Source organism: Myxine glutinosa, chromosome 14, assembly GCF_964187855.1.
Source record: "Myxine glutinosa chromosome 14, kmMyxGlut1.1, whole genome shotgun sequence".
NCBI classification, from domain to species: domain Eukaryota; kingdom Metazoa; phylum Chordata; class Myxini; order Myxiniformes; family Myxinidae; genus Myxine; species Myxine glutinosa.
The window spans coordinates 27981358-27999526 of NC_136274.1; the positions used below are offsets into that span (position 1 = coordinate 27981358).

General features: G+C 44.4%; 1 protein-coding gene across 1 annotated transcript; it reads left to right on the forward strand.

Moving 5' to 3' along the window:
- The first annotated feature begins 4038 nt into the window (after nt 1-4038).
- Nucleotides 4039-12696, forward strand: LOC137439328 (uncharacterized). Its single transcript, XM_068135053.2, has 4 exons — nt 4039-4432; nt 4532-4651; nt 4908-5000; nt 11005-12696. The coding sequence occupies exons 1-4, from the start codon at nt 4238-4240 to the stop codon at nt 11650-11652; spliced, it is 1056 nt and encodes a 351-aa protein (XP_067991154.1). The 5' UTR covers nt 4039-4237; the 3' UTR covers nt 11653-12696.
- The last annotated feature ends 5473 nt before the right edge of the window (nt 12697-18169 follow it).

An 18169-nucleotide genomic window follows, 5' to 3' on the forward strand; every position in this document is an offset into this window, starting at 1 on the left:
ACGTTATGGATGAGTTTGGACGAAACTTGGTGGACAGTTTGGGTGCCTGACAAGGAAGAATCGATTCAATTTTGGTGAAGATATGAATATGGATTCGGATATGAGAATTGTTTAATTTTTAAGTGATTCTTCACCATTGGGAGATAGGGCCAAATACGATACATGGCGGGATATCTCAAAAAGTTATGGATGGATTTTAGACAAAACTTATTTGACAGGTTTTTTTTTTTTTTTTTTTGGATACTGAATCGAAGCTCGTGAAAGAGCGAACATTTACTTCACAAACAAATCAACCAGACAAACAAAATATATAAAAAGAGGGAGCGGAAAACAAGATGGGGAGAGAAGGGGAAGCACACAAACACAACATTTGAGAGCAGGGAGATGTGTGGAAGGGAGAGGGCTTGGGGGGAGGAGGCGTGGGAAGGGGGGGGGGGGGGAGGGAGAAGTATAAAACACAAGGACTTCCAGGACAGAAGTTGGTATTTCAAAAAAGTGGAATTGGGGTGAAATTAGCAGGGGTAGAAAAGATCAAGGTTTTGGATGGGGGAAGATAAGAGATGGTGGTGAACAGCTGTTTTAAAGACCTGGAGGATGGAGTGGGATTGAAGAGAGTGAGGGAGTTTGTTCCAGAGGCGGCAGAAAAGAGGAATGAAGGAGTGAAGGTGAGCAGAGAGTCTTGATTTTGGCAGTTTGACCATAAGAGGGTTGCAGGCAGATCTTGTGCGACCTGTAGGAATATTTGCGGGACAGAGCCCAGAGAGAGCTGGGGGGGCAAGGCCAGAGAGGAGTCGGTAGAAGACGGAAAGACCACCAACCTGCCTGCGGTGGGTGAGTGAGAGGCCCTTGGAGTTAGCTTCATCGCGGGAGATTCCAATGATTCTGAATGCTTTGGTTTCAACAGCGTGAAGACGAGCTAGGTGTGAGGCAGGAGCACCAGCCCAGAGGGGAGAGCAGTCTTCCATTGAGCTGCGGATGAAAGCCTTGTATGTGGTGAGGACCTCAGGTGTGCCAAGGAAGGACTTCGCATGACGGAAGATGCCCAGTCGGCGACTGGCTTTGGAGGCCAGATTTGAAATGTGGTTTTCCCAGAAAAGATCATGGCAGATAGTGAGACCCAAAAGCTTGAGTGACAGAACTTCTTGGAGAGGATTATTCAGAAAGTGGATGGGAGGGTTGTCCAGTCGGTCTTTTCGGAGAGACATCGTAAGAGTGTGAGATTTGTCAGGATTGAAAGACATGTTCCACTTGTTTGCCCAGTCTGTGATTTTGTCCAGGTCTGCAGAGAGTGAGGAGGCTGCAGACTGCCGATCTGAGGGATGAAGAATGGAGCGACAGAGAGTAGAGTCATCAGCAAAGAGATACAGAGGATTTTCAAGAGAGTCAGAGAGATCATTGATGAAGACCAGAAAAGGCACAGGGCCCAGAACACTGCCTTGTGGAACTCCAGCCTGAACAGGAAGAGGAGATGAGAGAAACCCATTCAGGGCCACACGTTGACTACGACTAGAGAGGAAGTCCGCCAGCCATGCGTGGAGATTTCCATGGATACCAAAAGGGGAGAGTTTGGTGAGCAGAGCGGGGTGCCAGACCGTATCGAAGGCACGTGATATGTCAAGGGAGACTGCTCTAATTTCCTGTTTGGCATTGAGGACCTCCATCCATTGTTGAGAAAGCAGAAGCAGCATGTCCAGAGTAGAGTGTCCAGGTCTGAAACCAAATTGATGATCAGAGATCAAGCCATTGGAGAAGAGGAAAGATTTCATATCTGAAGCAATGATGGAATCCATGACTTTGCTGATAATTGGGAGAAGGCTGATTGGTCTGTAGTTGCTGGGATCTGTTTTTACACCTTTTTGTGCAAAGCGGTGATGTTGGCAGATTTCCAAGCAGATGGAAGATGACCTTGAGCAAAAGAGAGGGTGAAGAGAACAGAGAGAGGGAGTGAAAGAGCGGAAGAACAGGATTTTAGGACCCGTGGGCTGATGCCGTCAGGTCCAGTTGCAGAATCCGAGTCGAGGGTTGACAGAAACGTTTCCACCTTGTCAGGAGGAAAGCACACAGAGTCCAGGAGCAGCTGGGTATGACTGGGTACGGTGGGTACAGATAGGGATGGGTTTGGGACACAAGATTTAGAGGCAAACACAGAGTTGAGGCATTCAGCTTTTTCACGTGCAGAGTCAGCCGTGTGGCCATTTGAGGTGAGGGAGGGGATGGAGGGGGAACAAACACCAGAAACAGATTTGACCAGACGCCACCAGGATTTGGAAGAGGGAGACAGATAAGAGAGTTCGGTCCTGAGAACGGAGAGATATTGTTTCCTGGCTCTCCTGGTTGTTTGACAAGGAAGAATCGATTCAATTTTAGTGAAGATCCGGATCCGGATCCAGCTCGTCGAATAATTTTTTAAGTGATTCTTCACCATTGAGTGATATGGCCAACCAGGTGGAGGTATGCTCTACTGGGTGCTGCTCTAGTTTATTGCTATTTCCAATGCTTTGATCATCATGTCTAGATCGAGATACAACCGGATGCCACTTTGGCACGCTTGGGGAATTTTCTGTGCCTCCGCCGACGAAGTTGCTGGAAGCATTATGTTTTCGGGTTGTGTGTGCGTCCGTCCGTGCATGATAACTTGAGAACACCTGATGGGATATCTCAAAATCAAACTTAAAACAGGTATGTATAATGATGTAAAGATGGACTGATTCGATTTTGGGGTCAGGAGGTCAAAGGTCCCGGTCGGTAAAAATTATGTTACTGCGCTAAGTTGTGAACCAGTGATGCCAGTCAACAGTCATCGATAAATGTACAAAAAATACCAATAATATGTAACTTCTTAATATCCGTACAACATCCATTTGATGCTCAAGAATGCTGAAGAGCTTTTCCATCTATGGCTGGTGATGGAAAAACAAAATACTTATTGTTCTTCATCTTCGGCCACGTTGTTGTGAAGTACCCCAGCAGAGGAAATGACTGTACCGAAACACACCTCCACCTTCCAGTGGAGCATGGAAGATCCTTGGAACATCCATTCTGGAATATTCCCAGAATATCAAGTTGAACTGGATCCACAGTGCTGTGCCGTGTAACTGGTATCAAAGACTTTGCTGCTTCATCACGACTCCCCCCAAAAACTGTTCCATCCACAGCTGGAGGATCAGAGGCCAAAGCAGAGATCCAGGGATTGGTAGTTTGCCCTGTGCACGTGTTCTCTGAAGCATTCAGTAGTTGGACCTGATGTTTTGGGGATTTGCTATCTTTGAAGAGCATATGCCATGCATACCTGGTAGCAGACATGTCACCTGATCGCTTAAACCAAAACAAGCAGCAATAGGTGATGTAGCCTTAAGAGTGATACAATCCATCTTTGTTTCACACCTTCCAAGGTGATCCAAGGTGAGCTTCTCCTTGCCCGATGCCCCATATGCGGGACACAGTGTCACATCTATTTAGCGAATGTGCTGGGAGTAGTTGCTCCGCAATATGATGGTGTTTTGTTACTGTAGTCTTGGTGTTCATAACAGGTCTGTCGACTGCTGGATCAACCATCCGCATGTCACACCTGAGTTTTTCTTGTGAGTAGAAATGCACAAGTAGAACAAAGACATCAGTGTCTTCACTCCCTACTTGAGAACAGTTGAGAACTTGGAACTCCCCACTTGAGAACTTGAAAGAGTTCTGCTTGTTGGCAAAATGACAGCCTGCTGAACCATGGTGACAGCAGCCTCTTCATGTGTTGTTTGCATGTCAGCCAATGTAATTGCCTTGTATAAGGCAATGGCAAACCTCCCAGTATAACCGCAGCAAAGAATCTGCATTGGCAGCACCAACGCTCTGTAATTGCCTCATCAAGCAGTGTTGTTTCATTAGCAGGAAGTGGGAGGGAGAGGGGGAGGGTTGAGATCGAACAGAAGGGTGTGCTGAAGTCTGTCGACACCATAGTGGGTACAAGAAGAAATATTCAAGGGATGTTGCAAAAAAAAAAACCCACGAGTGTGCAAACGATATATGAAAGTGTTTCAAAATGATTCAAAACACTTATCTGGCACCTCCATGGACATGCAATGAGTGAAATAGGGAACAGGAAAATGTTCGAGTTGGAAAGGACATTCTTATAAATTTGAACATTTTTTATATATTTTTTGGAGACCAGTTACTCCAAAAAGGATATTTATAGGAAAGGATAAAGAAGGATTAACCCAAAATCAGAGGCAAGTTTGGTTGTGGAGTCATGAGGTCCTTGTGTGTCCCCGCGGTTCTCTCTCTGGTCCTGATCCTGCTCTTGGATCAAGCACCTACAGCTCGGGCAGATGATTCTTTGTCCAACGAGCAGGTGGAGAATGCAGTTGATGAAGCGTTGGACAAGCTGAACAATCAGCAGGTGTCCACACGTAAACTGGCATTGTCTGAACAACAGGATATCCAGGTGAGTTTCAACGTGTCCATTTCTTCTTTCACAGACACCGACACAAATCCCAACATGGATCAGGGTGATCAAATTGTCTAACTCGTGTTTCTTCCATAGGCAGATGAAACAGACGTTGAAGGACAGACAAACATCAAATTTGACGTGGTTGAGACCGAGTGCAATGCGGACGATCCCACGGACTGGTCCGATTGTCCGATCGCGACGGACTCGACACCGGTAAGACCCGTTTGATCTACTCGAGTCCCAATGTTTGTTTCTGGTCCTGATGGTGATACGTCGATGTGATCCACACCTGAGGTCTACCCTCGAGATTGTGTGTGAGATGTTGGTCATGCAGTGCAGATTGTTGAGTTGGACATTGTGGATATAACTATGAAGTGGATGGTTGTGGACATCACAGTATGATAAGAACCCATGAGGTTATTGCAATGTAGATGGTCATGATGTATCAATTCGTTGTTGTGCTTTGTAGGTCTATGCACAGTGTGAGGTCACCGTGTTGAACACCGAGGACTCCTTGGACGTCGGAGACGCGACTTGCGATTTCAACTCGACGGGCAGAAAGGTGAGGGTTTGAGATCAAACTTCACAGAAACCACAAACTGTCCAGATTAGTAGTGTGTGACTGTCGCGTGGCTACTCCACAAGCTCAAATTGTCCACTAATCTTGGACAATCATTTGAATTGCATGTCCTCGTTAGTATGAGGAGAAAATGGTGGTGACTATTTAGGTATACAAACATGGCCAGAACAACTTTTTATGGCGTAGCCCATCGGGGGCAGAGCCATCCAGACCAATGTTTGTCCGTATGTATGTTTGTATGTCCCCTCAAACGTACACTTCCGGTCAAAAGTTTTAGAACACCTCAATTTTTCCAGTTTTTATTGAAATTTACGCAGTTTAATTTCTCAATGTACTCTAAAATTAAGCATAGAACAAATAAACAATTGGAGATAAAAAAAAGAAATCATAGAATCATTTTGTTTAACAAAATTTAATTTAAATTTTTGACTCAGAAAAGTATCAATGATTTCTCTGACTCTCCATAGCCACCTTTTGCAGATATAACCACCGAACACACTCATGGCATTCTTTCCACAATGCTGTGGTAGCCCTTTTGGTTCAGGGTGCCAGTCACTCTGTGCAATCACCGACTCTGGATCCAGCAAAAGAGCCCCAGACCATCACGCTTCCTCCTCCATGTTTGACAGTTGGTGTCACACACTGAGGAACCAACCTTTCACCTACTCGACGGCGTACAAAAACCCTGCGTGATGAACCAAAGATTTCAAATTTTGATTCATCGGTCCATAAGACCACCTTCCAGTCTTCAGTAGTCCACTGGCGGTGTTCCATGGCCCATGCAAGCCTCTTTTCCTTATTTTGTCATCTGAAGACTGGAAGAAGGTCGTGTCTCGCACCCTGGACCAAAAGGGCCACCACAGCATTTTGCAGCGCCATGCAATACCCTCTGGTATACGCCTAGTTGGTCAGGGGTTCATCGTACAGCAAGATAATGACCCTAAACACACCTCCAGGCTATGTCAAAACTACCTTCGAGGAAAAGAACAAGACGGTAGGCTTCAAATCATGGAATGGCCAGCACAGTCTCCAGACTTAAACCCCATCGAGCTGGTTTGGGATGAACTGGACAGAAGGGTGAAAGCAAAGCAACCTTACAAGTGCAACACATTTGTGGGAACTTCTGCAACCGTGTTGGGAAGAACTTCCCGAACAATATTTGATTTCCATTGTAGAAAGAATGCCACGAGTGTGTTCGGCGGTTATACCTGCTGAGGTGGCGACTTTGCTGAGTCAATAATTTATATTAAATTTTGTTAAACAAAATGATTCTATGATTTCTTTTTTATCTCCAATTGTTTATTTGTTCTATGCTTAATTTCAGAGCACATTGAGACATTAAACTGCGTAAATTTCAATAAAAACTGGAAAAATTGAAGTGTTCTAAAACTTTTGACAGGTAGTGTATACCAATCAGAGCTTATGATCTGGTCACATGATAGGGTGATGTGATTACATCTGATGTCATTACGGCGTATGCGGCTGACTCTCCACACACCGCCATTTTGATTTATATGCCGTTCATGCGGAACATATTGTCGAACCTGTAATACATCACAAGCGCCATGCTCTACGTTTACGTTTTTCATTCTGTGTGAAACACAAACAAACCGATTGTTAAAATGACCATCAAATATCGAAAGCATCGGCGTTACGGCTCTTCCAACAAAATAGTACGTATAGGCCTTAGGCTTCATGCCTCACCTTTGGACCACTTTAGACAAATTATGCCCAGGTTTCTTAATACAATAGTGTATCGTCTCAGTAGTATCGTTTCATAATAATAATAATATAATGAATATAACCATAATACTTTAATCCCAATGTCGGGAATGGCAGGGTAATGAATTGAAGCGGTGTATGGTTCATGATTAGTGATTAGCGTTGTTCGGAACTAATATTAATAACCGAGGAAGTAAGAAATTCGCCTCGGTTTTTTAAAAAGTAATATCATTTTCGAAATAATGATAACGTAACGTTAATATTCGAGTGAATCTAATCGTAACACCAATTCCTTCGTCGTGACTGCAAACTTACTTGAAGTTAAAATATATCATGTTCTACATATTAAAGTAGCGGCAGTTTTGTGTCCATTACGTCTATGATGTCATAACGACGGCTGACTGCACCGACTGACATTTTAATTTACTGGTAGGCCTACACCCGCTCACTATGGGAGCTGCAGGAAGTGTCATTTCTCTTTGGGGTATATAGATTACAGTAGATCTATGGTCGGGTCTCAAGACCATTGGGTGTGTTTATTTACCAAGTTTCTCGTGGAGAGATCGCCAAGTGGTTTAAGCATTTGAGCAAGCACTCCACTCAAAACCCTTAAGGAACGGCTGGCTTGGCAAGCGCTAGCTAGCTGCTTGGTAAATGAGCACACCTCCAACCCTTGTGGGGTATCATCTAGATTACAGTAGATCTTCCCTCAGTTCTGTAAGTAAAACTTACCTCACGGATATCGGGATTCCTCCAAATTTCTTTGTTTAATGTTACAAACAGCATTAGCGACTGTTTGAAAAGCTAATCATATGTGTTTGTGGTTTATAATATTTTACAAGCCCGGCTACGCCGCTGTTAGACTTTTGGTCTTGTTTTTTACACCTGTAATTGCTTTCAAATAAAAGCCCCTGATGATAAAATACAGATTGGATGACACAGCATGAATTATGATTGTAATGAAGATTGGATGACACAGCATGAACTAGAAGGGCACTCAGTAGAGAGCACACACACCTCCATCTGGTTGGCCATATCACTCAATGGTGAAGAATCACTTATAAATTCTACCAGCTGGATCTGGATCCAGATCTTCACCAAAATTGAATCTATTTTCCTTGTCACACACACAACCTGTCCACCAAGTTTCGTCCAAATCCATCAATAACGTTTTGAGATATCCCGCTATGTACCGTTTTTGGCCCGATCTCCCAATGGTGAAAAATCACTTTAAAAATTAAATAATTCTCATATCCGAATCCATATTCAGATCTTCACCAAAATCGAATCTATTTGTCCTTGTCAGACAACCAACCGGTCCACCAAGTTTCGTCTAAATCCGTCCACAATTTTTTTGAGATATCCTGCTGTGTATCGTTTTTGGCCCGATCTCCCAATGGTGAAGAATGACTTTAAAATTTCTAATAGCCGGATCCGAATCCGGATCTTCGCCAAAATCTAATCATTTCGTCCTTGTCACATACGCTACATCTCTGCCAAATTTCGTCCGAATTCGTCCACAACTTTTGTGAGATATTTTGTTCACAAACGGACAGACAGACAAACGGACAGACAGGGGTGAAAACATAACCTCTATCTCTACCTTTGGTGGTGGAGGTAAAAATGAAAGTGTAACTTCTCTCACGGCCACAAATAACGGCCCCTTTCACGAACCGGCTGGCCAGGCCTGACGTTCAATTGGAGCCGATTACGGTAGCAATTCGGTGGGGACATTTGACGTCTACCAGAAAATGCTGGCACGCAGGAAACCTGGCTTACCTTCAATTTGGCGGACGGTGAACATGTCATGATACACCGCCCTGCATGCGAAACTCCAATCGGACAGTTTATAGTGGAATATCAAATCGAATCCACACTGCACAACCTCCACACCATCCTGTCGGACAGAATCACAAAAGGGAAACATAATGTGCAGCTCTGGTGTGCGAGTTAAACACCTTCAATCGGTTGCTATTGCATGGAAAACCTGTTCCATTTCCATGGAAATCAACTACATAAACCTTTTTGTAAAAAATTTTGGTGATGGAATTGGTAATTGGCCATGGAAAACCTTTAGTTTGGTTTCCATGGTAACTGACAATGGAAAAAACCCCTTTTGTTTTGTCCTGGCTCAAAGAAAATGCTCACATTTGCAAAAGCGGAAGCAGAATTTGCGGAACTAGCAACGGTACCTGCCCTACGGGCGGGGCTTCAATTGGGAAGCCCAAATGAAAAGGCGAAATATCAGAAATTGAAGGTTTTTTTTATTTTAAACGATTCATATAAACATCCGTTGAATCATATCACACGCAAATCATCAAAATCCAAACAGTATCTTTAGAATTTCAATAAAAGCCACATCACTGTTCATATCGGTAAATATTATTCCATCGTGTTTCAAATCGTGATCGATACACTATGATCGTGATCGTGAATCGTGATCGATAATAGTGTTCACAATCGCTATGTCGTATGTACTCCCGATACGTGTACCAAATTCCCGATACGTGTAACTGTACCAAATAAACAGTTAAAAGGATTTTGAGCCGATAGCTGTTACGGCCTTGGCAAGGTCGATGGAGACAGCGATCTGTTAGCGATCGATGGAGACATGTTGCTATTAGTCAGGTTCACGATGTTTTTTCGTTCAAAATCATGGTAGATTAGCAAACCTATACATTTTTGGAAACGTTATTACATGGAAAATCTGAAAATCAATGTTTACATTTGCCAATTCCGACCAATTCGATTCGACCAATTCGACCAATCGACCAATTCCATTCGACCAATTCGACCATTCGACCATTCGACCAATCGATTCGATCGACCATTCGACCATTCGACCATTCGACCAATTCGATTTGCCAATCAATTTGACCGACCTTTGCTTGTGTGGAACGGACTGTGAAAACGATGCGGACTATATTGTCGGATACGACACACAGGACAGTGATGACGAACTCTAAATGGCATATTCTGTAATCGTGTATGTTTGATGCCATTGACTGCCTGTGTATATTTTGTCATTGACTGCCTGTGTAGATGTGAAGTTATACTGACTGCATGTGTATATATGATTTTGCTGACTGCCTGTGTATGTTTGGTGATATGAATTATTGTGACATATTTTGATGTTATTAACTGCCTGTACAAAATGATAACATGTATTTGATTATGCAACTTATCGCGAATATAAAGACAGTATTTTGCAATTCAAAACCTTTGATTCGTGTCTTACCATTCCCCATAGCACTAATTTGATACTTTCATTGGATTCCTTGTCCCTGAAAATATAGGTTTAGTATATTTTTAAAAGTTTTTAGGGTAATTAGAGGCAGAAATAGAACAAAATATGTATTTTACAGTGGCCATTTTGAAAATCCAAAATGGCCGCCATACAGGTATCTCTCCAAATGTAAACATTGATTTTTAGTTTCCTTATGCTATAACCTTTCCAAAAATGTATAGGTTTGCTAATCTACCATGATTTTGAACGAAATATAATTTATTGACATAGTGAACCTGACTATTTCCCGGGTGCCGCACAAACGGCTGCACCGATCGCGCGGCACCCGGGAAAGCAACATCGTCACAATGAGAACAATGAACGTTATGTGAACGCGAATGTTATGCGGGAGTCCAAACCTGAGAATTCTGGAGACTAAAGCTGAAATTGGGAAAACTAAATAGCCTATTTTACTCCTGGAGATCCCAGGATTACCCACCCAAAATATCGTTGCGATCGGTTCAGCAGTTTTTACGGTACCTTCGAAACAGACAGACAGACAGACAGACGGACGGACATTTGGTGAATTATAGTAAGATGGTTCCACGGTACCTGAAAATGGCAATGTTGTTCCACAATTTTAATAAAACTGGGATGTGTCGGTAAATATTTTAGCTCTCATATCCACAAATGGAACAAAGTAATTTTCAAATCTGCCGAAAGGAGATCGATAGCCATTAATAAGAAATAGAAAACAATAAAGAAAGTCCAACTCCAACAACCAATCAAATTTAACAATAAACGTACTCCATGATTGGCTCATTATGGAACAGTAACTAGTTTTGGAGTGACGAAAAATAAACAAAATGACATTATTTGGGCTCTTCGTAGCCAGAAAAGTCAAGTGCACACAACAATAGGTGTCTTGGACACCTGCTCGATTTACTTCTCAATCTACCTGTCCTAGTGTCCTATGTGTGCATTAACGAACGCAATGGTGTCCTGTTGCTCTCCCCACATCCTCCCCTTTCTGTGCAGTGGATGAGACCGTGGCGTTTGGTCAAAACAGTGTGGAATACAGTCAAAGAAGGTGCCAAGAATGTCTGGAATACGGTCACGGAACGTGCCAAGAAGGTCTGGAATACGGTCAAGGAACGTGCCAAGAAATTGTGGAATACATTCAAGGAACGTGGGATCCATATTTGGATGTCTGCAATGGGTCACCAAATTAAAGAGCCTCTGTTGCGATGGAATAATGTGGGTAATGGAAGTCTGCAAGCCCAATCCGTAACTCCGGGACAAGGAATGGCTCTGATGACTGGGTCGGTCGAGCCAGGGCTAGAATCGGTGTACGGGAGCGCGCTCGCGATCCGGCGAGTTTCCCGGGACCGTGGGTCTTCCCGCTCGTCGTCCGGTCCGCCGGCGCCTCGCGGAATTTCGTCAGGTATTCCCGTCGGCAGGGTTAGTGCGTTCGGGGCTCGGGTCAATGACGGTCGTCGCCCTCACTTTCGCCCTTGTCGTCCTTGTCGCCCTTGTCGTCCTCCTTTTGGTCGTCGCCCTCTCTCTGGTCTTCGCCCTCACTTTCGTCCTCACTTTCGTCCTCACTTTCGCCCTCACTTTCGCCCTTGTCTTCCTTGTCGCCCTTGTCCAGCGCTCCGCGTGGCGCGCTCAGTCACCCACGCTTAATGTTTGCGTCTCCAGTGCGGTCTCCCCTTTTCGTGGAGACTCGTGGTGGGGGCTCATGGTGAGGACTTGTGATGGGGACTCGTGGTGGGGACTCGTGGTGGGGACTTTTGGTGGGGGCTCGTGGTAGGGACTAGTGGTGGGGGCTCGTGGTGGGAACTCGTGGTGGGGACTCGTGGTGGGAACTCGTGGTGGGGACTCATGGTGGGAACTTGTGATGGGGACTCGTGGTGGGGACTTGTGGTGGGGACTCGTGGTGGGAACTCGTGGTGGGGACTCGTGGTGGGGGCTCATGGTGGGGACTTGTGATGGGGACTCGTGGTGGGGACTTGTGGTGGGGACTCGTGGTGGGAACTCGTGGTGGGGACTCGTGGTGGGGACTTTTGGTGGGGGCTCGTGGTAGGGACTAGTGGTGGGGGCTCGTGGTGGGGACTTATGGTGGGGGCTCGTGGTGGGGGCTCGTGGTGGGGACTAGTGGTGGGGGCTCGTGGTGGGGACTAGTGGTGGGGGCTCGTGGTGGGGACTAGTGGTGGGGGCTCGTGGTGGGGACTAGTCGTGGGGACTCGTGGTGGGAACTAGTGGTGGGGGCTCGTGGTGGGGACTAGTGGTGGGGGCATGACCTAGGCCGAATGGGCCCAGCAGCAGTCCCGGAGCTTGAGAGACTGGTGCGAACATGAGCCGTTACCTCCCTGTAGTGCACCCAAGGTCCACCCGGACCCGCCGCACCCACCCCCTTCTCAAGGCGTTCTCGCACCGCCATGTTGCACCTCAAGTCTACCAGACATCCATTAGGCAAATGCTTGTGATGCAGCCGGCCTTGTCGCCAGACCCACAAAAATGCTGATATTTAGGTTCAGACATATTGTGCGCTTCAAAACGGGCATTTTATAAAAAGGCAAACTGTTTCTTTGCTTTTGCTCATACAGAAATTGCTAATTCGTATCGGCTTTGTTAATGCTTTACTGCATACTCATGTACTGTCAGCCATTATTTGGTTTTGTTTAAGTAAAGGTAAATCGTTTTTTGGAATAAACCCGAAAAACTACACACTCGGGATTTTTCTTCTTCACAAAAAAGGTAGAAAAACGTACTTTGCAAAAACATGTAATTTGTCTGCTTCCAGTTTGACTCACCAAGGAATTTGTTCACCTCCTGTCTCTCTCACTTTATATTGAACATATATAACAAAGTTTATCTCCTTAATAGGATATCAGAGAAGATTTCCACCGGTTTGCCTTAACCTGCCCCACCTGTAATCTCACTGTGAGGAGGCAGATTCCACGTCTGGAAGCCATTGTTCTTCAGAACAACATGGAGTTGCAACATTGAGTACCACGAATGATTACATTTCAGAAGACACAAAATATTGTTTTCACAACTTTCCTGCCTTGTCATATTCAAGGCAGTGTTTCAACATAGCTCACAGCATTCAATATAAAAAGGAATAATCACAGAATTAAACTTCGAACGGCACTTGGAAGAGCACACACCTCCGCCAGGATTATCCCACCGATAGGTCATATCTGGATTCTGACCTGAACCAAAATCGAATTGGCTTGTTTTTGTTGCCTAACAAACTCATCCACCAAGCTTTGTCATAAGTCGTGCACACGTTTTTGAGATGTCCTGCTATGTATCGTTTTTGGCCCTATCTCCCAATGGTGAAGAATCACTAAAAAAATTAAATAATTCTCATATCCGAATCCATATTCAGATCTTCACCAAAATCGAGTAGATTTGTCCTTGCCACACACCCAAGATGTCCACCAGGTTTCGTCTGAATCCGTTGATAACTTTTTGAGATATCGGGATATATGTTGGTTTTAGCCCGATCGCTCATTGGTGAAGAATCACTTTAAAATTATCTGGTCCAATTCAAATATTCACCAAAATCGAATCAGTTCTTCCTTGTCTCACACCCAGCCTGTCCACCAGGTTTCGTCCGAATCCACCCACAACATTTTGAGATATCCTGTTCACAAAAAGACAAACGATGAAGATGTCGTGCAGAGGTACGATACTTGCAAAATCCACCTCCCACCCCTTTTCCCCCAAAACGTTGCCATGGATACATCAAATTGTCCATTTCATTAAGATAACAATTGATCTTGATCAAAGCTCGGGCCAATCGGATGAAAATTGATGATTTTAGAAGTTTGACCTTGAGTTGACCTTCGACCTTTTGACCTCAAAAATAGTTGGTTTCCCAATTTAGTGACTCGATGTGCAAATGCTGTTCAATTTCCAAGTCAATCGGATTAAAATTGACGGTTTTCAGATGAAAATTGATCATTTTGGAAGTTTTACCTTGAGTTGACCTTTGACCTTTTGACCTCAAAAATAGTTGCTTTCCCACTTCAGTGACGCACTATACAAATCCTGTTCAACTTTCAAGTCAATCGAATGAAAAATAACGATTCTCGAAATTCGACCTCAAGATCACCTTTGACATCGAAACCAATCGGCTTCTCAGTTGTGTCTTCAAATATTGCTAAAGGTTCATGACGATTGGTTTAGAAGTGCGACCTGTGGGCGATTGACAAACAGACAGAATAACAAAGTCGACCAACCAATATACTTGATAACCCCTCAACCTGACTCCACCATGTAAGCATTAGTGCACACACTGACAACCCCTCAACCTGACTCCACCATGTAAGCATTGGTGCACACACTGACAACCCCTCAACCTGACTCCACCATGTAAGCATTAGTGCACACACTGACAACCCCTCAACCTGACTCCACCATGTAAGCATTGGTGCACACACTGACAACCCCTCAACCTGACTCCACCATGTAAGCATTAGTGCACACTCTGACAACCCCTCAACCTGACTCCACCATGTAAGCATTAGTGCACACACACATTCACATGGGCTATATATCAGGAAGCATTGGAACAGACTGACCTTGAGGTGGTATTTCAACCCAGTCACTGCATAACCAAACCATCCAGCCGAACCCAAGAGTTGCTCCATTGCCCTTAAATCCTCATAAAAGTTATGCTTGTGGTAAAAGACAAATAGCATGCAGGGGTTGTTTACTTGATTCTGAGCTCAGGTTTCTCACAAGGACATATGACAGGTAGAGCCCACTTGGCCCATCATGCGATATGCTCAGTCAACACCACATTTATCCAATCCATCAGTTTATTAACCTAATTTCAATGGTACAGGGGAAGGAGGTGAGGAGAAGGATAATGGAGCAGATACCAGCACATCACCACGGCTTCAATTGTCGTGTATATACAGACTTGGCATTTAATATGGAATATTTTTTTTGTGGGGGTGAACTTACTTTTCAAGATGACTTAGAACCAAAAGTTCATTGGAATTATGTTGAAACTATTCTAGATTTTGTTAATGTGACCTTTAAAAGAAACAAAAACCACATTTGACATTTCGAAGCAAATAAATTGATCCTTGAAAGTGATGTAAGCTGATATCGAACTCAATTCACGGACAGTACTGTGTTAAACTTCTGTACGTTTTCCAGAAGTATCTCTTTATTTTGCACATTAGGCAAAAAAAAATTCAACAAAAACAAAAGCTAAATTATGCTGGGATTACGGACAGTAAAATTACAGTTCAGTATTTCGTGTAACCCCCACGAGCATTCAGGAGAGCACGTACACGTCGAGGCATGCTGTTCACGAGATTTGCCAAGGTTTGAACAGGAATCGCTTGCCATGCAGTGACAATAGTCTGCTGCAATTCACGCACAGAGGTCGGCTGCTGGTCCAAGTTGTCGATTTGACGCGTTAATTCTGCCCACAAGTTCTCTATCGGATTCATATCCGGGGACATGGCAGGCCACTCCATATGCTCGACACCACGGTCAGCAAGAAAGTCTTGGATCATGCGAGCACGATGAGGCCGTGCATTGTCATCTTGGAAGACAAAGTTTCCTCGAAAGGCTGCATGAGCAAATGGAAGCAATGTTTCTTCCAGAATGACCCTGTACTTGAACTGGTTCAGGTTTCCATTCAGAACAACCAGGTCAGTTATGCCCCCTGCATGAAAAGCAGCCCAAACGGTCACCCCACCACCTCCAGCTTGGACTCTTGGCACTATACAATCTTCGTTGTGGGCTTCATGCACTTGTCTGCGCACTCGGACGTGGCCATCTTGACGATAGACCAGAAATCTAGACTCGTCACTGAAGGTCACGTGATTCCAGTGTCCTGGCTGCCATTGACGGTGCTCTCTGGCCCACTGCAATCGGCGCTGGCTGTGTTGTCTGGTCAGGCGTGGCTTTCTCAGGGGACGCCTGGCACGATAGCCTGCTTGAACCAGTCGTTGGTTGACTAGCCTTCTGGATACAGGCACATTTGTCAGTTGCTGCCACTCAGCCCTAAGCCGATTAGCTGACTTGGTACGGCCATTGCAGACTAACCGGTGCAGCTTGCGATCATCTCTCCTTGTGGTTCTGCGTGGACGTCCTGGCCTCGGTATTGGAGTCGGGACACCCCTCTGAGCATTTCTTTTCAGGATCTTTGAAACCTGACCTTGAGTGATGCCATACTGCCGAGCAATAGCACGCTGTTTCATGCCAGAATTTCGTAAAGCCACCACTCCATGACAAACAGCATTGTCAAGTTGACGGACCATCTCCAGAGGAAGCGGCAATAACTTTTGTAGACGTGCAGCAGTTGTTTTCCACTAATACAGAACGCAACAACCCTTATATACCCGATTGTGAAGCCAATCGTCAAATGTACCTGTCCTTACATTTTGTCACGCCACCTGTGATATAATCCTGTTATTGACTTCTTTCTGCGAAAGACAATCAGTGACATGGTTCTTTCAACAAAGACATCACCGAAGGGTAAAAGAAACTCACCAGATTGATATACTGAGTTCAGAAAGTAAATCCAAGTCAAGGAAAAAAAAATATTCCATATTAAATGCCAAGTCTGTATATACATATATATATATTTTGCTGCTGCTCGGGATTGTGACCAGCCACAAGGTGTATTCTGGTGACCATGCCCAAGGTGTCAGAAAACGCATATCAGTTCGGGCCTGGATTCCAAACTGTTGGAAAGCATCTCAAAATACAAAGCATGTCCACTTTACACTCGAACAGCTAAAAACATAAAAAGTCACTTCTATAACTGTTCCGCCATATTCATTTTTTTATTATTATTGGTTCACGAGTTATCAAACAGAGTGACCACTAGATTCGTCATGGGTGTGTGTCTGTCTGTCTGTCCGCAGCATACCTACCCGATGATATCATCCAATCTTGATGAAACTTGGATGGGAGGTTGATATCATGATCTAGTTGTGTCCTGCCTAGAGTGGGCGTATTGCGCCCATTGTGGGCGGAGCGACGCCCAAAAAAGATGTCTTTTTAGGGGGTAATCGAGTTCAAGCTACATCTTCTCCGAGGGAGTTGGCGGAATCTGACAGGGGTTTCGGTATTTGGTTAGGCCAATGTCATGTGTCTAGCCCCACGGAGCTCGATTTTTCATTTTCGCCCCAAGGTCAAGGTCACAAGGTCACGAAATTTAGAAAAGTCGATTTTTGATGGTTCACTACCGTTTGATGGTTTCATTGTTCGCTTCCTGATCGGGTGAAATGTCGTACATGATCTTATATTATCACATACATCATGAAATACAAGTTTTCCAACAAATTTCAGAATCTTCGGCCTTTGACCTTTGAAGGTCACAAAGGTCAAATTTTCAAAGTTGTCGGAATCGAACCAAATTTTCGGTATTGTGGAGCTAGCTAACCTAATAACGCAGTGCATTGGGGCCCTTTGTAAATAGGCATGTACACCGCATGTCGGGGGCCAACACCTGCCACGTGGGCCCCGACCCCCCCCCCCCCCCCCGTCCAGGCCTGTTTCGGTTATAGTCCGTCCTTTGTCATTGAATACCGCTCGCTCGTGTACCATCGTCGTCTCCTGACTTGTTCATATTATTTCATATTCATATTATCCATATTTTTTTCGCCATATAATAATGATAATAAAGGAGTCTTATATAACCCCATCAAGCAGAGTAAACGACCCTCAAGACGCTTTACATTATCATGCGAACGCACACACACCGCACACACATACACAAACATACACACACACAGACACACATTCACTCTTGCCCTATTACTCTCCCTCCCCATTCAAAACCCACCGATGTGTACTTCCCCTCCTCCTCCCCTCCCTCCCCCGCACATGCACACAGACATACTCTCGAACTCTGTCCCACCTCAAACCAAAGGGGAAACAGGACTTAGAATATTCATTGTTCGTAATAATGCAGAATTTTCCAAAGGTAATCATGCAGAATTTTGTAAAGGTAATAATGCAGAATTTTGTAAAGGTAATAATGCAGAATTTTGTAAAGGTAATAATGCAGAATTTTGTAAAGGTAATAATGCAGAATTTTCCACAGGTAATCATGCAGAATTTTGTAAAGGTAATAATGCAGAATTTTGTAAAGGTAATAATGCAGAATTTTGTAAAGGTAATAATGCAGAATTTTGTAAAGGTAATAATGCAGAATTTT

What these genes read in the sequence shown, in the direction of transcription:
- LOC137439328 (XM_068135053.2), top strand. Translation starts at nt 4,238, where the DNA reads ATGAGGTCCTTGTGTGTCCCCGCGGTTCTCTCTCTGGTCCTGATCCTG. An exon ending in TCGCGACGGACTCGACACCG is followed by an intron (nt 4,652 to 4,907) that starts GTAAGACCCGTT and finishes TGTGCTTTGTAG; the next exon opens with GTCTATGCACAGTGTGAGGT. An exon ending in TCAACTCGACGGGCAGAAAG is followed by an intron (nt 5,001 to 11,004) that starts GTGAGGGTTTGA and finishes CTTTCTGTGCAG; the next exon opens with TGGATGAGACCGTGGCGTTT.